The 26,397-nt window shown below is 44.0% G+C and overlaps 1 protein-coding gene across 26 annotated transcripts in view; it reads right to left on the bottom strand.

Moving 5' to 3' along the window:
* Positions 1 to 26,397, bottom strand: part of KCNMA1 (potassium calcium-activated channel subfamily M alpha 1) — a 746,603-nt gene that overhangs the window by 43,208 nt on the left and 676,998 nt on the right. For all 26 annotated transcript variants that reach the window (XM_027596063.1, XM_027596088.1, XM_027596077.1 and 23 more), the window contains one exon: positions 25,282 to 25,474. In XM_027596063.1, the coding sequence (XP_027451864.1) occupies positions 25,282 to 25,474 (193 nt within the window). The remainder of the gene's footprint in view (positions 1 to 25,281; positions 25,475 to 26,397) is intronic.

Raw genomic sequence — 26,397 nt, forward strand, 5'->3', positions numbered from 1 at the left:
TCAGACCTGATCTCCTGATATTCTTGATTATTTAGGGATATAAAACTTCCTTCTTGAGATCCAAGGCTCCTAAAATGGTTTTTACTACTCTCTTCATTCTTTTCCAGCATTTGTGTTCCTAACCATACGTGCCACTGTTGGTTCAGGTGAACAAAATCAGCAGTGTCTAATGTTCTTTTCAGGGTATCGGTTACTCCAGGGGCTGGTAGCACTCAGCCCCTGCCAGGGAGGTTACCTTAAGTAACTTAAGTGACCTTTAGTTAAATGAGACAAGACCATTTCAGTTAGGATGGCTTCAAGTTAAAGAATTTAACACAAACATTTGGGCCATTCCTAAGAAGTTCAAGGAGAAGAGATAGAAGTGGATACAAAGGAGATCACCAAGGTTTTGTTTTTTTATTAGTTGTTTTGCGTGCTTGCATCTATGTGCAGCATTCATGAGGCATCATGTGGTTATAGGGGAAAAAAAAAGGCTGTGGCTCAGACAAGATTTATACCATCGAGAACGGCTAGACTTCTAGACTTGGGTTGGGTTCCAGGGTAATGCAGAGGTGAGTGCATTAGAAAACGAGACTCAACATCACTGTCTGTATGGAATTCAAAACAAAGACAAGAGTGTTCTAGATTGGGAACAAAGAAGATAGGTGTAACTAGAACCTCAAGAAAAAAATTCGCTAACATTTATTGAGTGCTTACTATATACTGCACTCTGTTCATGTAATAACTTTAGTTCTCAGAACCATCCTATGTAGATACAACTATTTTGCAGATGAGGAAACCGCAACATGGAGAAGGTAAGTAATCGGCCCCAGGACACACCTAGGAACTAGCAGATCCAATTATCTGTACCCAGGTAAATTGACCCCAGGTCTCCTCTAACCCACCATGCCACGACTTTTATGATGCGTTAAAGCTGGACTAAGAACTTTTCATGGGCCACCTCATTTATTCCTCTGAACAACTCCATGAGTGTTGGAACTGTTAACATCTCCATTTGGTAGATAAGCTAAATAAGATTCAGAATGGTCAAAGAACTTCCTCAAGCACAACCAGTTGGTAAGTGGCAGATCTGGGAGCTGACCAGGCAGGCTGACATCAGAGCCCATGGATAACCATGTCCATGCTGCCTTCCCCCCGTGTGGGATGCTCCCTCCTTCTCAGGGGCTGACCCAGGCAGGCCCGTTGGAGGCCTGAGCCAGTCTTATGGTTTTGTTGTTAAGTCACAGGGCTTGGGCTCACAACCCTGAGATCAAGACTGGAGCTGGTATCAAGAGTCGAACACTTAACTGACGGAGCCACCCAGGCACCCTGAGCCAGTCCTACGCTTTTACTGTTTTCACTTTTAAACAATAGCTGATAACAACTGGGACCCATTGTAGTTATGCTTAACTTGCTTTGGTACGGTAGCATGCACAACTCGGTACATATAATAAATGCTTTATTACGGTACTTTTCCATGGGGGAAAACACAAAGTACTTTCTAAATCTTCCGTAGTTAAATCCCCAAGCCTTTCCACGGAGAGAGAGCGATGGAAATTCTTATCAATCACCTCCCCTAGAATAGATGGAGAAATGAAGGTAAGTGCCTCTTCCACCCCCATAGATTTAACATAAAGGAATTGGTTCAAATGGTGGGCCAAATTATCTTTTATTGTGTGCATATAAATGATGGTTAGAAATCCATATGCTACGTTAAACTAGGGAAATAAATTAGGCCGAGTCATCTAGCTTTGCTGAGACAGGTATTCAATATGAAGTTGTAAAAGGAAAAGATCACCGTTAAAAATGATCTATAAAGACATGTTAAAATCAAGAGAAACATCTCATATTACATCATCTATGAGATGAATTAAATTTCCTGTTAATGCCAGGAAAAAAAAAATCCCAAAGTGAAATGTCAGATGAAGTGAAGATCAATAAAAATATTTTGATAAGTAAATGCAACAATGCTATTTAACACATGATTGGCAACTACAGAAACATAAATTATCCAAATTTCCCATTGCTGCTTATGGGAAAATTATGCAGATTAGAACTTGATTAGGCTTATATCATGAGACTCAATTTGGACTTTTAATCTATTAAGCTCCAATAAATGAGGCATCTGAATAGCTCCCCTGAGCAAGTACGGTAATAGCCACAGTAGTCATTTTGCAGTGTGTATTCCAACAAATTCTTCAGCAGCTGAAGTCAAGAAAATTCTACGTGTAGAACCATAGAAAGCTTATGCTTCCTAACTTGTAGGAGGAACATCCACACGCAGAGGCTCGATGTGGAAGACAGATTTTTGGAAAAGTCTGCAAGAGCAACCCAGTCAAGGGAAAATTTTAATTTAACCTTGTAATATTTTTTCATAGTAGTTTTCAGGGCCTCCTACAAAGCTGGAGTCCCAGAGTCATGAAGCCCAGGCAGCTGACCAGTTGACTCAATAAAAAAATGGTAATTTAACAAGGCAGCATCTTCTGACACTGTCCAAAGGGCACTCCAACCCACCACTTTCTGCTTAGGAACCTGAGGTGTGCTAGCCCAAGACAGGGTGCTGAAGGACAAAGTTTGCAGAGCTGGGGAGGGGGGCGTGGCGGGGAATGCCCCTGCCCATCTCAACCAAATAGCTCATATGCTTGGAGTCGATAAGTGTCCCAAGCCAGATCCTAAAAGCAGAACTTAGAAACCATATAAATAGACAATTCTGAGAAACCTAAACCACACCTTTGGGTCTCCTTGTCCTCTACCAATCATTCTATGTTAGCCTCAAGAGTTTTGGAAATCCTCTAGTCAATCTCTCCATTTCACAGATGAAGAAACTGAGGCTCAGAGCAAAGAAGTTACCATACCCAAGGTCACAGAACCAGTTGGTGGCAGAACCAGGACAGATGATTCTCTGCTTCCCTCCAAGTCCTTCTCCACACAAGGAACCCATTCCACAATGAGTGGGGAGAGGCGGAGGGCAACCTTGTCCCCACCCTGGCCACAGGAGTGACAAAATGAAGACAGACAGTGTGACTTCACAAGGTCAGCAAGATGGTCCCCCCAAATCCTGGGCACATGGCTGGTTTAAGATGAACCTGTCCCCCAAGCTGGGGTCAATGTATGCTCTCCCTAGGACCTGGTGTAAAAGACTGTTTTTGTTGTTGTTGTTGTTGTTTTTTGCTGGGGCTGCAAAGCCAGAAGGAGGTAAGTACAGGGCTGTGGGTGACCATTTAGCCTGTCATGGGGCAAATGAGTCAAGAGGTAAAGTGAATAAGCTAGAGCTCTGACATCGTTCAAGCCTGTGGGCCCACGTGCATGAAGCCACAGGCACCACAGTTCTATGATTCTCTTTTTGTTTAAGCCCTTTCGAGTTGAACTTCTATCTCTTACAACCAAAATGCTCCGAACAGAAAATCTGTCTGCTTGGTGAAATAGCTCATGCACGTCTGATTTTGTATTAACACAAATAACTGTATCTTCATTTAAGCTTTCCTTTTCACTTCCATTGACTACGCACAAGACCTGGGTCAGTGAGACCTCTATTTCTTCTATTTATAGTAAGTAACATTGATATTGTTGACAGTACTTTTTTCTAGAGACCATATTTGATGAATATCTTGGGAAGTTGACTCTACCCATTGTGTAATGTACCTCATGTTTTTTTAGAATTTGTGTTTTGGGTCTGAATCAAAGCAAAGCAAACTAAACCAACCAACCAACCAAGCAAACAACCAAAGTTCTCCATAGCTGTTTGCTCATTAAGTTTCTTTAAGCAGACAATGCCTTTCCTTAAAGTAAGCCTAAAGAGCTTACTGTCCCAATATCTATCTCTCAAAGGAAAGAGGAAGGAAGGAAGGAAGGAAGGAAGGAAGGAAGGAAGGAAGGAAGGCAGGCAGGAAGAAAGGGACAAAATTACTCACAACTCAAACACAACTAAGACCACAGATTTGGAAAGAAATCTAATATTTATCTAGTCTAATGTCTTCATTTGCCCCAGAGCTCATGGTGTCATAGTGAATTTTCCACAACTTCTCAATTGCTTTTTTACCCCCTCTGCATTCATCTTACAACTTAAAGATAAGACAAACTTTGGCGATACAAATCAAATAACTTAAAATTTTATGTGCCCTTTGGCCTAAGCAATTCCACTTCTAAAAATATGTGTACAGCCATAATTTCCTTATATTAAAGATTTGATTACAATAGTCTTCATTTGTAGTTATTAAGTAACAATGTTAAACTGAAAACAACAGGAATGTTCTGTTTTAGGAAACTGATTATGTTAAGTATAATCCAATAAATATAAGGCAGGAAAATACTTAATGACATAGAAAGTGGTCATGATAAAATATTTGTGGGAAAACACAGGTTATATACTAATATATATGATCCTTTTTTGGGGGGGAATATATCTACAGAAACAAGACTAATGTGTCAACACTAATATGTCCACGTGGTAAAATTATAGGGAATGTGGGTTTTCTTCTTTTTGCTTATATGCACTTGCTAAATTTTCTAAAATGAATATATGTTATTTGTGCAATGAGAAAAAATTATCAAAATTATAAATAAAAGAAAAACTTGAAAGCTCATGTGATCTTTAGGAGTGGAGATATGGTGGATGGATGCACCCTGTTGAGCTCTAAAGATTCTAAATATTATTTTGAGATCTCACTTGGTTTGGAAGTTGGGGGAACTAAGGTTCTAGGATGGAAATAACCAGCTAGAATTTACACATTAAAAAGTGAGTCTTCAGGGAGTCTGGGGGGCTCAGATAGTTGAGCATCCAACTCTTGGTTTCAGCTCAGGTCATGATCTCAGGGTCATGGGGTTGAGCCTCATATGAGGCTCTGTGCTCAGCAGGGAGTCTGCTTGAGATTCTCTGTCCCTCTCCCTCTGCCCTGCTCCTCCCACCCAACCCTCTTTCTCCCTCAAAAAAAGAAAAAAAAAAAAAAGCGAGTCTTCAGTGTTCCCAGGTCTCTGCCATGTCAACCTCCCATCACTTTGTAAGAGCCACTCAAGCTCAGAGGAAAGCATGCCAATTGCTCATGTGGCTTAAAGAGCACCGGGCACGTGGTGGAGGGAGGAACAGTCAGCTGGTTTCCAATACAGAGGAGTGGCACCTGCTGATTCTCATCCCAAGGCTCAGCCACTTCAGAAATGTGGTTTTCTCTCTTCCCTCCAAACACAGCTCCGGCCCCTCCTTCACCTCCTCCAGGAAGCCTGCCTTGACTACCTTCTTTCCCCCATTTGGTTACTTCACAAAGACATCTTTTTCTGTACTTTTCCCATTTTCTTTATTATTTTAAACTGAACAAATAAATTACTAATTATGTATGAATTACCACACTCTAATGTTTAAATGTTTTTTCAGTGTCTTTAATGTTTCCTTTTTTTTTTATTTTTTTTTGGTCTTCATACTTGTTAGGTTCTTCATTTCAATAAGGCATGGACTATGTCAGCCTTTCCTTTATTATTATTATTAATTCCAAATTAATTAATTCCGAATTGCTGCCACCACAAGAGGTCAAAGGCTGTTTTGCCACTAATATGGGGTCTCCTCTTTCATGCTGGATCACATTTCCAGTAAACCAGAGGCATGCTACACCAGGGAAAAGATAGACATATACATTGCAAGACAGTGATATGCAGTGGATACTAATAAAACACACAGAAACCTCCCCTGTGCTGCCAAGACTATATAGCATTTTGTTTCCATTACATCAATTTTTTTCTCCCGCTTTTGTGAGCATTAATCAAAGAAATGCAAAGAGCTCATTAAAGTGATAGATTGACTGAAAATGTAGCCACCTTTACATTATAAATAGTTTCTTTATGTTCTCAGTGCTATGGGCTTTGTTTTTCAGCATTTGTCATGTAGTTCAAATGTCCTTTTACTTTTTAAAACACCAAATGCCAAATGGGCCCCAGTTGTTTGGTTTAATATGAACCAATGGCGAGCGTAGCAAAAACCAGAGCTATGAAATCCCAGGCAAACTAAAAACATCCATATCTTAAGGGCACAGAAAATTAAGTAGCTGTAAGAGATGGATTTGCCAAGTGATCCAAGGCATTGCCATGCAATTCAGGAAAAGCAGAATCCCATCCCCGACAACTTTCAACCGGCTCTCTCTGAAAGGTTCTCCAGACAGGATGCCTGGCCTGAGAGAGCAGCCCAGGTTCCAAACATTTGATAGTCCTTTAACAGAAAGCACTGTAATTTTTTTTCTTTTAAGTTTTAAAGGCTTTCCTGAATATATGTTTATGCTGGCAGATGAATATATAACTGGGATCAGGTATTTCCCCATACCCACAAATCTTCACTAAAGAAGAAGTTGATTGGTGCTAATTTGATTTTGAAAAGTCGTTTACACTATAATCAGTATCCCTTGACCACAACCTGAAATGAACCAAAACGCTGTGTTAAAAACTTGAATTCTGGAGCTAGACTGCCTGAGTTTGAGTGCTGCCTTGTTCAGTTTCTCGTTTTGTGATTTGGGGAAATGTTCTTAAATTCTGTGTCTCAGTCTCCTCATGTGTAAAATGGGAGAGTAATATGTCATGAAGATTAGGTAAGGTAAATAATACAGGCAAACTGCTTACAACAATGCCGGGAACAGAGTAAGCACTTCCTAAGTACTAACCTATTTGATGATGATGATGATGTCAACAATAGATTGGTAATGCTGACAGAGAAATGGACAGAGAATCAAAAGATGTGGGTTTTAAGCCCAGGTCAACCCTTAACTCCCTATGAGAACTTAGAAGGACTCAATGCATTATTCAAACTTGGTTTTCCCATCTATACATTTGAGGCAGATAAGGCAACGCCCAATCCCTCTGGTTCTTGAAAAACCTATCGTCCTAATTCTGGGGCGTCGTATATGACAGTGGAACCCTGATAACTCTGGGTTTAATCACTTATTCAGCAATGACTGCAGAGTCATCCATGGGGTTGTTTTTTGTTCAGGAAGTGGAAGAAACGGGCCCTTTCTTCCAGTATGCTAGCACATAGTCTGTATCAACAAACACATTGATGTGCGCATACAAGAGGCACACACTAAATGCACTGTATCATGGCAACAATGCAGCTTGCATATCACAACTCCAGGCATGACATCATATCATCTTTCAGGAGTCACCCATAAGGCACGATCCTCCCTTCAGTAACAGACAATCCGGCTTCATCTCTTATTCTGTGATTATAGTTATGGCAACCACTCTGGTCCTTAGTTTCTTCACCTGGAAAATGGGGACGACTCTAAGGTCCCTTTCAGCTCTGAAGTTTATGTCTCTTACATGACCCCAAATTTGTAAAGTAAACATGTCCAGAATACACTAGCAAGGAGAATCAAAAGGATCTCTTTTCAGAGGCTCTAGTACAGACCCTGCCTTTCAATTGTATTTTATACCTTTGCCCAGAGAATGAAATTGCAGTGCTCAAACCAGTGAGAAGGATGTACTTTCTCCAAAGTTGCTATAATGGCCAAAAAGGCCATAAATAACCATTTATTAAACAAACAGTATGGGCTAAAGGAAGAGAAACCGCCACAATTAGGCCCCTGGGGCCTGCAGGCATGGTAACATAACAGTGGGACTCTCTCATAATCCTAGGAATATGTTACCAGTTGTTCCATTTTCTTGAAGTTATCTTCATAATCAAGATGCTATCCCAGCCATTGTGGGCTTTACAACTATTTTTAATTTTAATTTAAAGAGCAATTAAAGAAAGACAATGGATACTCAGGATAATAAAGTAAGTGATTAGCAGCATGCAAATGACAAAGGCTTAATGATAATATGGTTCTAGTCTCCAAAGGGCTTGTCAAGAGAAAGCCCTTTCTACATGTGGTTGTTCAGCTAATGTGTCTCAACCCACAATTACAACATTGCTGACACCATTAACCAGTGAAACAACATCACTTCGCGAAATCCTTGTTGTCTCATTAAAATGGAAAGGGTCAGGTAATTTACCAGCGTTGTATGTCTAGTTTTGTTGTTGGTAATTAGCAAACATTACCCAGCACGGACTCCCACTGGGAACTGGAGAAACTTTGTGAAATATTAAAGAGGAAAGTCTTTATATTTCACTAGAAAACTGAAAAGAGATGCAGTAATATTCTCCTTGTCATTCCCTTGCATTTAGGAAAAGTAAGGAGCAGGCTGGACACTCTTTAACTTAGGGAGACGTGATCAGAAAGCATTGGGAAGTCACTGTTCAAACCAATACCCTGAATCAGGCTGTAAACTGGTAGACAGGGCTTACAAAAGGGGGTGGGGTGGGAGGACAGGAAAATTGCCAACCACATCTTTATTGCTCTTACTTAGGTTTTTTGAATTCATCTCCTTGAAATAGAGGAAAGGGGCTATAAAAAGTTTTCTCCTTGGAAGGCTTTGTAATTTAAATAAGCCCCAGAACTGTTTACTCAAAAAGTTATTGATATATATTTTTAAATGTAGAGATTGAGGAAATATATCCCAGTACCCTGACTTCCTGCCTTTTTGCTTCTTAATGAAAGGAACCTAGACCCCGCCCGAAATGCTGGCCAACCCTTGTTGTGTTGTCAGGAAGCAGAATGGTCTCGTATTCTTTAAATGGAACTTTTGGAACATAAAACACATTCCAATAAATGTGAACAGAAAATTATGAATTCATTAAACTACTTTGGTATCTTGTACTATATATAATATTTATATTCCGACTACTGTAAAATATGCTTTAATATCTTTAGGCAACTATAAGGACTTAAATATTTATAAAATGGCTAAAGATAAAGTATGGCCCTTTTATTCCTACATACAGATGATGTAAGGCGTGCAATCAAAGACAATAACACTCTCTGCCCATTTGTCATCTTAAAGGAGCCGATCACTGCGCCATCCCTCGTGTGCCATCTACGTAAGAGTTGTTGCCGACACAGGCAACTCCAGAGGAGTTTGCGTCTTAAACACTACCTAGAGTGCTATACTTCACGGAAAACAGGGCTTTCTGAAAATGGAGACAAAACAATAAATTTGCAGGCAAAACAGCTCCAAAAGGGGCTTCAAAATACTGCTGTATTTATCTCTGGGACATCTGGGAACAGGAAGCATTTTGATTTAATATTTCATAACATAGAGGCAATTGCTTCCTTGCATGGTATATAATTAATGCTCATAAAAAGAGGGTTTTTTAAAAAATCTACAGTATTCTAAATGCAAATAAATAAATAAATAAATAAATAAATAAATAAAAAATGACACACCTGGACTTCCTTTAGAAATGTGGAACAGCCTCATATAATTCAATAAAAAGAAAGCCACCATGAATTTATAATCTCCTGGGGGCCCATTAAAAGTAGGTTTATAGATTAAGTGTGAAACTTCACCCATGACATTCCCATTATTTACTGTCCTTCTTTGTACCCAGGGTTTGATTGATTCTCAAACTTCTTCCATTTCCTTCACTGCCGATTAGGCATTCAGAGAACTACCCACACCCACCTGCCTTGACCTCGCCTGTGCACTCCTATGGCTGGGAACCACCTGGAAGTTCATGAGTCAAAGTTCATTTCTCATATAACTCGCATTTTTGTAATGTCCGTTGCATGCTTTGCAAACTTCCCCGCAAGCACCCTGGGGTGGCTGCCAGGTCCACGGAGATGTAAGCTTACTGAATCACAGCCCCTTATGAGAATCATAGATGGTTACCTTGAGTAACAAAGCAGCTAGGTCTGTGCTTCTCGCCTCAGGCTGCACCTTGGGATCTCTATCACTTGCATCATCCTACTCCCAGAGTCTGGTTTAATTGCTCTGGGTGAGGGTTTAACATTTCCGTGGTTAATTGCAATGTGCAGCTAAGGTGGAAAACCCCCAGGCTAGGCAAACTTGTTGAATCTGTATGCAAATATTTCTGCATACAACTAGGGGGAGGTAAGGAGAGGAACAAAGATTAGAGCCATCGTTTTATTAGGTACTTAAAGGGATCCAAGACCCCATCTCCACGTTCCCCAGGTCTCCTGGTTGAGGGCCAAAATTAGTAGTAGTATTAATAGTAGTAAGGAAAAAAGAGGCCAAGGAGGGAAGACAGGCGTCCCTATCACCCAGCTGGAGCAGCACGGGCCCTACTCTGCCAGTAGCACTACTCTGTCAGTGCGCCGCTGTCTGAGGCCGAGCCTCTCTGCTTCATAGAGAAGCTCCATTGTGTGGTGCCACACTAGCCCGTCTATGGAGGGAAAATCCCAGTGGTCATTGTCAATCTGCCCCAGTTTGTCCTCACCTCCCCTGCAGGCATCTGTAAATCTACTGCACCCGGACTGCCCATCTCCCAAAGATGTCTTGGTCGCCACCATTATTTGTTTTCTATGCATATCTACTGACAAGCAGAATCAACAATTATTCCGGCCGCTAGGTACAAATAGATAACCCCATCTTGCTATTTGTTATTTTGGGGGAACGAATGAAAGAAAATAGTAAAACTATCCAAAAATAAAAATGACAAAAATAGCTAATGTTGCTTGATCTCTAACTGTATCCCCGTTACTAAGTGCTTTGTGTCCACTCATTCAGGGTTGCCACATGTGGTTGTGAAGGTCCTCTAAGTAGGTACAACTGTGGTCATCCCAGATGTCCCAGAGGTAAATACAGTAGGCCATGCGTGGTTGTGAAGGCTCATCTAGGTAAGCACCACTCATACTGTGGACATGGTATATTTTCATATTTATTACTTTATTCTTTTCATAGCAGATAGTGGACAAGTGTATTGTTCAAACACAATCATATTATGAACACTTGTCAACAGATGGAAGTAAAGTGTCTTGGAAAGGAGTGACTATCTCTGACTCATGTAAAGGTACTGGATGGAATAGAGAAAACCCTGTCTGATTTACTTCTCAGAGCAATCTGAAGAGCCAGGTGCAATTTGTATTCTCAGAGAAAACTGAGGCACAGAGAAGTTCAAGTGTTTGCCCAGGCCTCGTAGGTGGTGGAGCTCACATTCAAACCCAAGCTGCTAGCGCGAGAGCCCACACACGCCAACATTCAACTTGACAGCAAATCCTGTTTCTACAACTGCTGATGCTTTGTCTGTGGCCATCACCTCTTTAGATTCACACAGGATCCCTCAGGGTACTTAGGTGGGGCCACTTTAACGAACCTTACTTTATAGATGAAGAAATGAAATCATAGAGTGTTTATCCAAAGTCAAATAACACATGATGGCCACAAGGAGGATTTAGAACCTGGTTCCTGACCCTAAACGATTGTGTCATCACTCTGATAGCCCCATTTGTGATTCAGCATCATAAATTAGAGCGACAAAACCCATCTGCTGAATTCTTCCTGCCCAGGTGTTCGGGCACCATTGGCTAGTCGGCTGCTAAGAGAAGGGTCCATCTCCACGTGGCCAGGAAAGCTCTCCGAAACCACTCAAAGCCCCCTGGAGCAGAAAGCAGCGATGGTTTCTGCCCTTTATTGAACTTTGGAGGTCTCGGTCCCATAGCTTCCTCAGGCCTTGGGCTGGTATAGGGCAACACCACCTGCAATGAGCCCAGGGAAAGGTTGAGGATCGGGAGCTATTAGTAAAGGTGAAAGGACTGAGGTGATTTACTAAAGAACGTTTGGACAAATCTGACAAGTTCAACATCCTGGGTCTTTGTAGCCCTTGCCCGGTGGCCAGTGGTCAAATGAACGGAGAGTGACTAAAGCCTGGAAGGAAAGGATGTGGTATTTACGAAGTATGCAACTGCTTTATCTCATTTGAGGGCAAACAAAGACAGCTCAGACTACAAACAACAGAAATGGGGATTAAATCATTCATTTGCTCACTCCACAAATCTCTACAGGCTTCTACTGGGTGTAAGGTGCTGTGCTACACATTTAAATATATTTCTAACAGTTGATGGGAGTGGGGAGATCGGTGAAATGATGGACCAGGCCATCCTTTTGAGGGCCTATCCAGGTCAACAGTGACCTCACCTACAATCCTTTCCTCTGACACCCTGAGACCTTTAAGGCCCCGCTGTTGTACCATCAGCAGACACATAGCCAAGAGCCCCTTTGTGAACTACACTTGGCCTTTCTTGCTTATGAGCCTTCTCTTACTCCTCCTCAGCCTCTTCCACCTGCCTGTAGCCCCTTTATTACTTACTGATAATTGTTCCTATTTTCAAATTCAACTCCACTTACTCTAGAGCCCCTGGTCCCAACCCCTGCTGCCCAAAGCAGCCCTTGCCTTCTCATAACACACATGGTGGTGATATCCATGTGGCTCTTATATCTGGTGGAAACTCTTTACTGGAGATATGCAACAAGAGGCTCAATGACTACTATGCTGCTGTTCTAGAATTTGGGGGATGAGTTCCACTAGAACATTCCTTGAAGTATAATTGAAATACTTAAGAACCACTCATGCTCCTTAAATATCCTATAAATCCAGAACTAAAGTAATTTAAAAATCAGTTGGTTTCTTTGCAGGCCCCTTTTAAAGAAAAGAAATAAAGGTTTTAGGACTTCATATGAGTTTTTGGTTATAAACAGATGGATAAAGACAAAAATCCATTGGATGATTGGTTAGGCTCATTTGCTAGCTCTTGGCTTGAGTGTTACCATCACAACATGTGGATTAAACTCATGCCTCAGAAAATTACAAATGACTCACACCAGGCATTTTGCAAGGTACTCTGGAATGTTCCTGACCCCATATTTGTTAGATATGTGTGTCCAAGTTGTGCCATACAACTTATTTTATATGTCTGTGTCATTTCCTATGGATCCCATTAGTTCCATGACAGCATGACCATGGGAAGAGTGGGGACACTAGCCTCAGCCGTGGGGTATAAAGCAAAGTATTGTTCAGGAAAAGAACTCTTGATTGACTCATCCTTACCCAGAATCTCATCAGGGCCCTTAGAGAGTCCACAGGACGACAAGACTTCTTTTACTTTTCTTTGATTATACAACCACACTTTCCTCCCAAAGGACCATCATCTGGACCATTTTTGGAGTATCACACATCCTAGGCTTGGGGGCTAGTGTGGTCTGTTTATTCTCATCTATTGCCTTTTATGGAAATGTCCACTTGGAGGGTGGGATGAATCTATAAAACCTGGAAATATTTTGTAAGTGTCCAGACAACAGAAAGCAACATCAGGGTCTCAAACTTTCCACTCTTGTACTGACAGCTCCAAAATCAAATCTATATTAACAGGGAAAAAAGCTCCAACAATTAAACTGCTCACAGAGGCAGGCTAAGCAGAGCTCTTCATACTTCTCTCAACTCTACCTTGTTTGTATAGCTGGTCAGCAAGAAAGACCAGGACCAAGAGAATCCCAATGTCTCTGATTGCTGGGGAAAGGAGGGCCAGGGACCTACAAAATGGGGATGCACAGAACAAGAACATTGAAAAAAAACAAAAAAAAACTTAGTCCCTGGGTGCAAGGAGAAGTTTAGCATGCCCGGGGATGCTTCCATGACCCTTAAAAGCAGACGTATAGATTCAGGCCTGTTCTCATGAGAACAGCACTTGTTCTCTTTTATGGAGTTGACCAATGTGCTGAGGAAAGCACAGGCTTTGGAATCAGTTTGGACATCAACTCCATGTGCTCTTGACAAGCTATGAGACTTTGGGCAAGTCGCTGAATTTTCCTGGGCCTCAGTTTTCTCATCTGTAAAATGGAGATAAATGACGTCTGCCTTAATAGGTTATCAGGAAGATTAAATGAGATATTGCATATGAATGCGACCCACCTGGTAAAAAGAAGACTTACAATTTTTTAAAAAGAAGCATTAACGACACACGCCAAGTTTTAAGGGGGAAAAGCCTGATGTGAGGACGATGAGTTTGGCCCAACCCTGGCACCACCCGACATTTGTTTTCTGTCTCTGAAGCTAAGATTTTCTTTCCCTGCTGCTGCCCCACGCTGGGCACAGCCCAAGTGGGGAACTCTATCTGCTCTGCATGCAGTCAGAAGGAAAAGGCGATTTGGTCCATTTTTACTTTTAATCCCCCACCTCCACTCCCCGAGGAAGATCCTCATGTACAGAAGGCCGAGAAACCTCCACAGGTTCAGCAAGGCGCCCAGGCCTTCGTCTCCTGTTACAACTATTCTTGTGTCTGTTTCCTTCTTTTCGTCGCTGGGAATCTATTACCAGAATAGTCAATGGCGGTCTTAAGAGGATCCCTCATGGTGGTCAAATATGCTGCGTAGGACAAATTCTCCCAAGCTGAAGTCATTTAGAAAGCAGCCGCACATGCCGCTTTGCTGACATACATGTGCACCCCCGTGCCGAGATTAGTCTCGTCACGTCCGCTGAGGAGGCGCACCAGGGCAGGCCCCCTCTCTATGCTGGAGACCTGCTCCAGCCCTAAGCCAGATTTTTGCTTTATTGGTTAGTAAGCTCTTTTAATGAAATGTACTACTCTTATTATAGAGGACTCAAAATAAGACCTAAATCACAAACCAATAAAAGAAAATTATTGGGCTGGGTATCTAAAGTTACTACCTAGAGGCTACTCCAGCATGGTATTTATAAATCTCTAAACAGTTAAGTATAATTGTCTTTCTGGTTTTGTGGACTGAAGCCAACAGCAGTTTCAGTTACAACTGAAGAAAAATATTTTAGCACAGAGCTTTTTTTCATTCGGTGGGTAGAGAGAAATGGCTTCTCCCCCACCACCCTTTCAGGAGTAGGAGAGAATATCGTGGCAGTGCATGTTATATAGGGAGCAGCTGAAAAAAATGCTTCTCTGGTTTTGGGGCGGGAGAATGTGTGTGAGGCTCTGTGTATAGGTGCGGGTGGGGGGCTGGGGAGCGGCCTTGGTGTGCAGGGGTGAGGCTGGGGGAGGACAAAAAGGAGGGACACTGGGAAGGACGGAGGGTGATATGGGAGTTGAAGTTGAGGGTGGTCTGTCAAATTAACGGAAAAGCCAGATGTGCAGCTGCTCACCCACTGCCTCTGAGACACAGAGACAGTGCCATTCTGGAAGGACTTGAAAGCTTCCACTGAAAGACCCGTTAGAACCGCAATCCCACCAAACGCCACAGCGCTCCCTCTGGAGTAAGAATGTAGATCATTGAAAACGGAGATCCGCATGTAATAAAAATAAAGAAAATACCACAGACCCTCAGTTATAAAGGACCAAAGAATTCATCTGATCCAATGTCCCCCTCATCACAAAGATCATATCAGTGACTTTCCCTTGGCAAGTGGACATGTGGTGCCAGAATGCTCACTACATTTTTAGGCAGCCCATTCTGTTCTGGAAAGGTCTTCCTTATGTGGGGCTAAAATCTGGTTCTCCTTCATCATTAGCCATCGGTCCTGGTTTTCCCCATGGAGCAGAAGATAAAATGGCCCTTTCAGCCCACTACGCCCTATTCTCTTGACTGCTTGGCAAGTGACAGCTTGTCCCAGCATTTCCTCGTTCTGACCATCCCCTTGGCGGCATTCTTGAGTTTGTTAGTTTTTTCCTTCAAACCTTCATAGCTCTTGACACACTCCCTCTCAGAACGACCAGTATGAAACAACCGTTACTCAAAATAAATCACATTTCTATCAACAAGGTTTATGCTGTCTGTCTTCAGTGATTATTTGAAACTTAATGCTCAGAGGTCTTCATTACATTCCATCCTGTGGCTTTTGCCCCAAAGTTCCAGGTTAGGAAGGTCCTTTTGAATCCTGACTTCTGCCATTCAATAATTTTGAGGTCTGAGAATCCACACAGCCTCCCCCAGAGACAAAAAAGAAGTCACATTTTCTTCTCTGGAACAGTAAAAGAAATCTCAGACTTCAGGATACGCCCTATGCCCCCAATTAATGCTGTCTTTCCAAGGACCACGGCCATACTTCCAAAGAAAAATGTCATTCCCTACTGGAGGCTCTTAACCTTTGTTGAAATGCAGACAAGGGAGAGCATCTGCTTATGTGTGGGTATCATTTAGTGTCACCTAAATGGCTGAGGGTCATGGAGGGCTGGAGGAACCGTGGTATGTGTGTGTGTGTGTGTGTGTGTGTGTGTGTGTCCGCATGTATGTGTGCTGGTATGCACCAACGGACATGCTTGTGTACCTACTGGTGTGTTTGTGTAAGCCACTATATATTTTTTTAACCTGGTGGCTATAGAGAGGTGTAGAATATAGAAAAATAAACCTAGAGGGGTGAGGAAAAGCAGTCAGGGGACATTCATTTCGCGTTTTTGACATATGTTTCTTTGGGAAGTTGGGAGCCCAGCTCAGGTTGTGGAGCCTCAGCTTCTACCAACATTTTCCTCTGCCCTTTCTAAGATGATCCTCACCCTTCTGCCTTTCACCTCTCTTTCCTCAGAGCTCTCTCTGAGGCTCTTCTCCATTCGTAGAGCATGAGCAGTGGGGCGAATGTTTAGCTGTGACCCTCTCCTGGATGCAAAACTTCATCTCCACCCATCTGCTCTTTGTGGTCCCCTGATTTTCTGCCAAATCCTATATAGAAATGAACCCTGGCTAGAACCCAAAATTACCAACACCATGTTCTCCCACAGCCAGATCCTCCGTACCTCATGAGGCCTCTTCCTATAAGTGCATCGCTGTCCCCTGTCACTGAGAAGGAAGCTCATGATCACGCAATCTGTTTTACATCTACTCTGTCTCACGGTAAAATAATGTCCCCTTCTTTTTCCAGTTCAAGGTTCCTGGTCTCCTGGATAACCACAGTTCCTACCCCAGACCCCCTGCAACCTCTTCTTTCCCACTCCAAACAATGCTTCACAGGGCTGCCAGATCAATCTCTCTGAAGCTCAGGTCCAAGCCCATCATTCTCTCACTCTGAAACCTGCTGTAGCTCCCCAGTGCCTACTGAAATATTTATATCTTCATAACTCAAAATTTTAAAAAATCCCTCAATGCCTAACCCAAATTTCTGCCTCAGGTGTCCCTGTTGTCTTACACATAGCCTGTATTCCAGCCAGATTACACTCATCACTGTCCCTCAAACATGTCTCCAGGTCCCCCTGCCCCTTACTTCTAGTCTCTGTGACTGCAGCCAGCTCTACCTGTTTCTACCTGGTGAAATCCTATGCATTTTTCAAAGTGTCTCTCAAACCCACTCTCTTTCTCTTCCTGTCCCTCGTTAGCCTCCACAGACTGTAATTCTCTCCTGGTAATAGACCAGCATTCGGAAGCAGAGCTACACATTTGCAGAGGAGGTTGCCAGGACAGGGAATGTGCTTCATGTACCCACATCTCCCCAGCAATGCCTGGCATGCACAGTCTGGGCACACAACAGGTACTTAATAAAGGTTTGTGGAATTGGATTGACACCTTCATGACAGGTAGCATGAATCTGAGGAATGCAGAGCATATAACAGGAAAGGGAACCACAGAGGAACCTTAACACCAACATCCCAATTTAACCCCAAGGTTGAAATACACATGCTCCATCTTCTTGAAGAAACTCAAGCTCTTGAGGGGAACACACAGCTGGCTCTGGGGGTGAGCAATTGTTGCTGTTTAGTGGCAGGGTGGTGCTAGATCTCTGCACCACTGTCTCTCAAAAGCTATGATCAAGAGGAAGGCCTGTCCACTGGGCAACTAATATCCTTCACTTATCACCGTGAGACACATGACAGAGACAAAATGGCAGATACAGCTAGTAGGCAGAAACCAGAGCCTGGTCTCCAGCACATCCCCTGCCCCCTTTCTCTCCACTTAAAGCTTTTAGTCTTGGGAAGCTGATGACAATCCAGATAATAGGAAAGAAATAAGGCAGACCAACTAGTTGAGCCAACAGCATTGTCCTAAAGAAGTAAAACAGTTTAAAGTTTGGGATCCCTGGGAGACCAAGAGACCCCGGCTAAAACCACTCCTTCACTCCTCAAGGCCTAGTTTTCTCTTCTTTCCAATCAAAATAGTAACCTCCTTACCACATACACCACCTCTGAGGACCAACTCAGGCAGTGCTTCCCAACCCTGGCCGCACACGGCATCATCTAGGAGTTTATAACACTCCTCATGGCCAGGTTGTACCCCAGGCCACTTAAACCACAGTTGCTGAAGTGCAACCCAGCCACCAATATTTATTAGAAGTTTCTCAGATGATTACAATGTACAGTCAAGGGTGAAAACCAGTGATCTAAGAAATGCATATCATCTCAGTTGGCAAAAGGCCTACCACAGAACGGTGGCAAACGTTCATGAGCATTAGCGTTATTATTACCGTTCTTGTTGGTGCTGATGCTGCTGGGGGTGCTTGTGGTAGTCGTACAGGCTTGGCCCTGGACTCTGAATTCTCATGCGGATGAATGGTTTTCAGCATAGTACCACCAAGCTCTGTTCTGGCTCTGCAAGGAATATTTCATTCTCCAAGCTCATCACATATTCCTCTCTCAGATCAAACCTCCCACACTTCAGTTCACCCATGCCTTTGCCCCACACCCTGTTCTTCGACCTCATGGGGATTTATTTCCTGCTTTGTTTCGGCCTCTCTTTCTATGAGCCCCGACACTGGTTTGACTTGTTTGTCTACCATCTTAGACCTGGTGGCCACTCATTTTCATATTTTCTCAACAGCTCACGGAATCCTTCACCTCCTCTGAGTCCTCATCCCACATTAAAGCCATTTTGTATGTTTTCTGTTGCTTCTGCCAAGAACTGCAGAGAAAATCAAAGAGCTGTGTTGACCAGCACCATGGCACCATCACAAATCCAACCAACCCTAGCTGGCCCTCCCCAGTGCTCACTCATGCTCTCGTCTCGCTCCAGCCATCGCCCTGACATGTTTACTGTAATGGCTGCTCTCAACCTTTGTCACCCGTCAGTTCCCCATCCCAATTGTCCTGGCCTGTCCTTAGTTCTCCCGCTTGTCTCTGTTCCTCTCTCTATCATTTAACAACCCTCTCCTAAAGCTTCAAACTTTCCCTCTCAATGGGGTATCACCTCAGTCTACTGTAGCCAACAAATATGGTATCTTTCTCCACATTCTAAAAAGAAAAAGGAAATCTTTTCTTTGACAAGATACTCTGAAATATCCTATTTCTTTCCCTTTCAGCACTTGAAAAAGTAATATCTGGTTTCAAATTCTCACCTCCCATTAATGCTTCAGACCCCTGAATGCCAGTTTCTACTGGCAACCAGTTATTCAGCCATTCTTGCCAAGGTCATCAACAACTTCTTGAGGGGTCATATGTGCCATTGCCTTTTTTAGGACCTCATCTATATGACTTTTTTATAGTATCTGGCAGTGCAAATCATTGCTTCCTTTCAAATCAGTTCAGCCCAACACATTCTTATGGCATGTCAACTCTGCCAGCTCCTGTGCTTGGGGCACTGGGGACATCGAGATGAGCAAAAGAAGAAGAGTCTTTGCCTCTCAAAGAGCTCAAAGTCTACTCAAGGAAACACATGTAGCAACAAATAATTAGGATATATCCGAAAGAGCTATCTGGAACTTATTCAACTCTCTTCCCCTTTGGCAGCATCCACTCCTACTTCCTTAAATTTTTGCCCTCGACACCTTTCACTGGATTCTTTTCCTCTGTTTGTCCCTTTGGTGTTGACATTTCCAAGGTTCCAGTTTGGCCGTTTCCTCTTAGTTGCTCTGCCTTCTCTCCCTGGGAAATATCCACACTCAAGGCCTATACCATGTCCATCACCAATGATTTCCAAGTCTGTACCCTCAAACCTAACTTTATCCCTATAGCTGTATGTTTGTATTTCTTCTTAGATATCTTGTTAGATATCCTACTTTCAACAAATGGATGAGGACCAGATTCTTTACCATCTGCCAGAAGCCTATTTCTCCCCTTGAGTCCTCAGCTTATTTCATCACTTTTATATCCACCCAGCAGCCAACCTCAAAACTCATTATCAACTCCTCATCCTTGCTCATCCACACCTCCTTCCCACCCAGCTGGCCTTCAATGGGCTATCTTTTCGGTTTCAAATCCACCTCAATTTCTGCCTTGCCCTTGTGACTGACATCACTACAGCTGTCCTGTCAGTGCTTATCCATCCCTTCATGTCTACTGTAACTGTCTCCCTACATAGCTCATGCTGCCATCTCTTCCCACATCTAAACCATGCTCATAGTCTTGCCTGTTAGCTCTTTCAAAGGTGGATTTAATCACCATCTTCCGATCATCCCAGCCCTTAACAAGGCTGTAAGCCTGTGCTCTAGACCTGCGTTGTCCAATACAGTAGCCACTAGCCACATGCCTGTATTTAAATTTAAATTTATAAATTAAATAAAAGGGAAAAAAAGCAGTTCCTCAGTCACACTAGCCCCATTTCAAGTGCTCAATAGCCACATGTATTCAACTCATCCACAAATGTTACCTCTTCTTGGAAGCTTTCTCAACTCCTTAAAATATATAAAACGAGGAGCCTTATGTACAGTTGTATTCCTAGTCTCATCCTTGTCTCACTGCACTGTGATTGTTTATGGGGGTATCTCCTCCATTCACCTGGGCCCTCAAGGATAGTGACTGGCTGCGTCCAAGTCATCTTTGTGCTCTGGGCTTTTACAGTGCCTGATGTATAGTGGGCACTCGTTTATTCCTCTCTCTTTCTCTAAAGAGTTACCCTCACGAGAAGGTTCACCAGGAAGAAACTCTAAGATGCTCACTTCATAATGTGATACAAAAGCACAAAGGGAAACTCAATCACATGTTCCCTCTTTTCAGGTACTGACTCAAGGGGCTCTCTGAGAATGGACCCTTCCTTCCTCGGCTCACCCTCCCTTTCAAGATCACACTCAGTTCTTGTCTTTTAGAACCACGCGGAAACAGTCTGGCAAGAGCCACTGTTGTACCAGTTGATTTAAATTGAAATGTTTTCCCCAGATAAATGCGTGCTAAATAATACACCAGCTCTCCAGCCAAAGGGAAGTGACAGGCGCTCTGTAAATAAAGGCACTTAGTTGCTGGTAAAGAGCTGTAAAGTGGTTCTGAGCTGATGTTTGCTGACCAGCAAGAAGCAGCTTCACCTGCTTTATATAATTGTCACTGCAGTCTTCCCTGCTGTATATTAAAACTGCATCTCATAGACCCAACTGTCACATTGGATATACCATCCAACGTGGGGTATGCCACCTTTCTCTGTAATTGTTTTTGACAACCAGGCATCACATCTCAAATCTTTTAGAAAGTGTCTGGTCCAGAATCCCTAGGCTGGGTCAGTTCTGACACCATGTGGCCTAGAACAGTGACACCAAAAGGCAATGTGAATAGAGGAGAGGGAAAAGGGAAAAGAGGTTTTGTTGGTCTCGGAGACCAAGTAATGCATAGTGGCAAGTGTCTGAACACAAATCTCAACAAAGACTCTACCTCCTCAGTGTTAAGACACATTTTTCATGTTACACTGTATCATGTGAGGAAAACCTGCCATAAAAATGCATGGGTATTTTGGCCCCCAAAGCACACACGTTTGTTCTGAGTCCACATTTCTGTCCTGCTGAGTTCTGGAGACATGGTCATGTAGCTCTCAAGACAAAGCAAAGGATGGGGTTTTATAAGGTCTACAGAATAAATCATAATGAAAACTGGGTAGCAGTGGCCAGGAAGCTCTGTCGTTATCACTCAGGGCAAGTTAGATTTGCTTCCCCCACTGAAAAAAGGAACACAAAATCATTTTGTACTCTAATTCCAATTCACCTGCAGTGTGGTGGTGACAAATGCCCAGATGAAGGGTAGTGAGAATATCTGAGGCCAATGAGCATTCCTGCTGGTCCAGAGTGTCTCAAGGAGGGACACAGTAGCAGGGAAACCTAGTTTGTCCCTCGAGCCCCATGGGGTAGGACAAACCCAAGGGGTGGGCTGCATGATGGAGCAGCCCAAGGTGAACCCAGAGCACTCACTCATCAGAGAGAAAGTCACTTCCTGTGCTGATGGCCAGGAAAGTCTGAGTGTTCCAGAGGAGAGTGTTAGAAACCAAGGGCGAAGAGAAAAGCAGACAGAGTAGGAAAACAAGGGGAAATGTGGGCTCAGTGCGCCTATAGTTCTGGCAGTCTCTCACTGAGGGCAGAACAGGACCGCTCGCCAGCCCACTGGAGGCATGGGCCCCCATTCCACTGCGGACCAAAGATACATCCTCTAAGCCACAAGCCCTAAGATACAGCCTCTGCCTTCTTCTGGCCCCTGCGTGCCTGTGTGCGTGTGTGAGTGCTTTCAGGGGAACAGGTGTACAAAAGAAGGAGGGCCCTTCTCTTTTTTTTGTAAGAAAACTAAGCTCCCTTTCCCTTTCTTCCTTATCTCCTACCAAAACCTATTTTCCTTGCTTATTCCCAAGCTAAAGACAGTAAAGGGAAGGCTTTTGAGAATTGGGTATGTGCAGAAGGGAGGGAAAGCATTTTTACCAGTTTGGCCATCATCTAGGATCTGACAGGCTGGGATCTGGTTTCTGAGAGCTGGAAGGAAAACCCATGTCAGAGGCACACATAACTCAATGGTGCATTGAGATTCTGATCTATGGACCTTGACGATCACAATTATTAAATTGGGAGAAAACAGACATGCACTTTTCTGCCCCTCCCGCTCAGTTCCATCTCCCCCACCCTGCCCCCCTAAGGGACTGCTTCTCCTGCTTCTGCTTCTCTCCATTCCCCTTGCTAGCTCCTGCCAGGAGAAGAGGAGCATCTGATTGGGTTGGTCAGTTTGTTCACTGGACCGGGTGTTGTTAGCTTGCAGATTATTGTGCCTTACAGCAGGGCACATGAGTCACCTGGGGACCCCGTTAGAATGCAGATTCGGATGTAGGAGGTTTGGGGTGGGCATGAGATGCTGCATCTCTAACAAGCTCATGCTGGGGCAGAGTTGGGAGGACATACATGGAAGAACAAGTACTTAAAGGCAGGAACCAAACGGTGGCTTGCCTCTTCCACTTCCTAGAAGGTCAGCTTACGGTCTCCTCATACCCTCAGTCACCTGCACTCCCTGCACAGGCAGGGCAGGCAGGAGGCAGGTTCTGGCTCTCCAGGACACAGCGGGGTAGGTAACACTCTCGTTCAGAGCCTTGACATGTTGCTCTGCCTGCAGCCCGGCTGAGCAAGTGGATACCAAGATTTAGATTGGGGGAGAGACAGGGGTTGGTGGCATAGAGAGGTGAAAACCAGGCTTCAGACTGGATCAGTCAGGGTTGCCTCAAGCCACTCCTAACAGCACATGAAAAAAATGCTCCACATCACTCGGCATCAGGGAAATACAAATCAGAACCACAATGAGAAACCACCGCACATCAGTCAGAATGGTTAAAATGAACAGCTCAAGAAATAACAGATGTTGGTGAGGATGCGGAGAGAAAGGAGAGCCCTCTTCACTGTTGGTGGGAACGCGAACTGGTGCAGCCACTCTGGAAAACTGGATGGAGGTTCCTCAAAAAGCTAAAAATAGAGCTGCCCAATGACCCAGCAATTGTGCTACTAGGTTTGTATCCAAAGGATACAAAAGTGCTAATTCAAAGGGGCACTTGCACCCCAGTGTTTATAGCTGCATTATCAACAATAGCCAAACTATGGAAAGAGCCCAAATGTCCATCAACTGATGAATGGATAAAGAAAGAAGTGTATGCAATGGAATATTACTCAGCCATTAAAAAGAATGGAATCTTGCCATTCACATCAACATGGGTGGAACTAGAGGGTATTATGCTAAGCGAAATAAGTCAGTCAGAGAAAGACAAATATATGATTTCACTCATGTGGAATTTAAGAAACAAACAGATGAACATAGGAGAAGGGAAGGAAAAATAAAGTAAGATAAAGAGGGAGGCAAACCATTAGAGACTCTATAGTTAAGAGAACAAACTGAGGGTGGCTGGAGAGGAGGTGGGTGGGGGGATGGGGTAACTGGGTGACGGGCATTAAGGAGGGCACTTGTTGGGATGAGCACTGGGTGTTATATGTAAAGTAACGAATCACTAAATTCTACCCCTGAAACCAATACTACACTGTAAGTTAACGAACTTGAATTAAAAAAAAAGCAATGAAGACTAGAAGCCACTCTATTCCAAGTATGAAGAAAATCAGATATTGACGCAATCATTGGAAGGGCCGTTTCACTTGCAACACGAGGTGGAATTTTCCACAGGGGGTGCTGGAGACCTCAAGGCAACTCGAAGAAGGCCACGGCAGCCCCCTCAGTCCCTAGCAGCAAAGCCAGTGATGCTCAGAACGCTCCCCTAAGAGCTGCTTTGAACCTCGCATCTGCTCAGGGTCGGGCTGCCACTGCCTCCAAAGAACTAAGGTTTCTTTCCCTTTTCCAAATTCTAGATCTCGTCCCTGGGCCCCATTCTCCTTGGCAGACGCTGGTGCAGAACCGTGCAGAGAAGAGGATTCTAGGAACGGCTGTTCCCAGGTTTGCTGCACTGTTGAACAGCTGTGGTAAAGAGATGGTGCTGAGCTGACAGAAGGTCATGCACGTGCAGCATGACCGGTCTGGGCGGCATGACGGAGCTGAGCTCTCCCTTGTCAGTAAGATGGCACTGCTCATCCCAGCAGCTATAGTTCTCCTGGGCCCTGCTCCCTCCACCTTCAGTCCTGGAATGATGGGATTCAGGCCCCCATCAGGCCCCCAGGGCCACCCATCTGGTGAAACACTTACGGCAATGATCCTGCTGTTCATGGCAAGCCTGCACCGAGGCCTCACATCCCATCCTGCCGAGGCCCTGATTAGTGAGGCTGTTTGTTACGAGGTTTGGCTGTGCTGTCTGAGACTTCTAGATGACATCTTTACTAGCAGCTACCTGCCCAGGATCCCAGGGAAAATGACAAGGAAGATGGGGGCAGAGCAGAGAAGGCAGATGTGCATCATTTAACTCTGTCGTGCCTCCTGCAGAGAATGGGTGACTCTATGAGCATCACCTCTTGCTAAATGACTTCTTGTGTCCATACTGTCCCCCCCTGTCCAGGGGTCACCATCCGTAGGTGGGCGTATAACAGGGTAAAGCGTAACAACCCCATGCAGCAATAACAATGGCAAAGCTTAACATAGGTCAATGGCAAAAATATATACTGGAGAGAAACATTGGGAATTGTTCCGGCAGCATCTTTGCAGTGCCTGACGTTAATCAGGGGACCCTGGTCATCAAGCCACTGTTTGGGAAGACTGAGGGGGTGGCAATTTAAAGGCTGCTTTCCTCTCTGGGACAGCAGCCTATTCTGAGTGTGGGTGTTCAGGTCTCAAGCCTGCTTCCCGCAATGGTAAGAAGAGGCAGTGGATGCCCCTTTGAAAGCCATCCCAGCGACCGCGGGTGTCACTGCCAGGCAGGCTGATGTGAGCCTCTTTGAATTACTGAGTGAAGGATATCCCTCTTGCCAGCCCCTGTCCCCTGTAGGCACAGCAGAGAAGTATTACAGGCTGTCCTTACCTTGGGAATTAGCCTGCAAGACCCCGATGCTGTCATCAAACTGCATAGATTTGATGTTGAGTGACGCCAAGATGCATTCCTTGTCCTGCAGCGAAGTATCATCAATATTATTCTGATTGGCTGACAGGATAACGCACATGTCACAGAGGTTGATGTTGACGGCCCTTAAATCAGCCCGACTTAATGGCGTACCCTTTGGCATAGAGGAAAGGAAAAAAAAGAAAAAAAGAAAGAAAGAAGAAACAAAAGTGAGACCGAGGGACAAGAGGGGAAGAGGGGGAAAAATAAAAACAAATTAAAGATTGAGCCAGAGCTTTGGGAAATTATTTAACAAGTATCTTTGTTATGCCTTGACATTAAGCTGGCCTAACTACATTCAAGGGAATAGGAGCTGTGTGCTAATCTAAAGGGTAGTCAGTGCTGATGGCGGCATTTCAGGCTTGCTCTCCACACTCAATCAAGCTGTTGCTAACAAACGAGGGAGAGGAATAATGCCAAGGTCCTACATCTTCTTCCTGCCTGGAAATTGTCTTGATTTAAGAAACTGTCCTGTGGCAACCTCTGGCTTTCAGAACATCACGAGGGGGTGGGTTTCGAACGCCTGTTTATTTAATAGCAGGTCACTTCTGTCTCGGGCAAAAACAGCAGCTCCAACTAGAATTTCCAATGCAGTCGAGGGGAAATAGCCAGTGAGCGTGGTGTGATGAGGGGGCTCTGATGGCGCTGCTCCACCTGGAGGAGGTGGGAGGGTTGGAAGGAATGTGCATCTTGCAAAGGGGCAGGGGAAAGGAGTTAAGCTTCAAGTCATATAATTTTATTGCATATTTTCAGCAAGAAAAAAACAAAAACAAAAACCAAGAGGGGCTCCTAGGTGGCTCAGTCAGTTAAGCATCCGGCTCTTGGTTTCAGCTCAGGTCATGATCTTTGGGTCGTGAGATGGAGCCCCACACCTGGCTCTGCACTGGGCATGGGGCCTGTTTAAGATTCTCTTTCTTCCTCTCCCTCTGCACTCCCTTCCCTGCTCCCTCTCTAAAAAACAAAACAAAACAAAAAAACAAGAAAATCACCTAATTGACCAACAACATAGGGATGGTTGAATACACCACCGGACATACA

Source organism: Zalophus californianus, chromosome 15 (genome assembly GCF_009762305.2).
Source record: "Zalophus californianus isolate mZalCal1 chromosome 15, mZalCal1.pri.v2, whole genome shotgun sequence".
NCBI classification, from domain to species: domain Eukaryota; kingdom Metazoa; phylum Chordata; class Mammalia; order Carnivora; family Otariidae; genus Zalophus; species Zalophus californianus.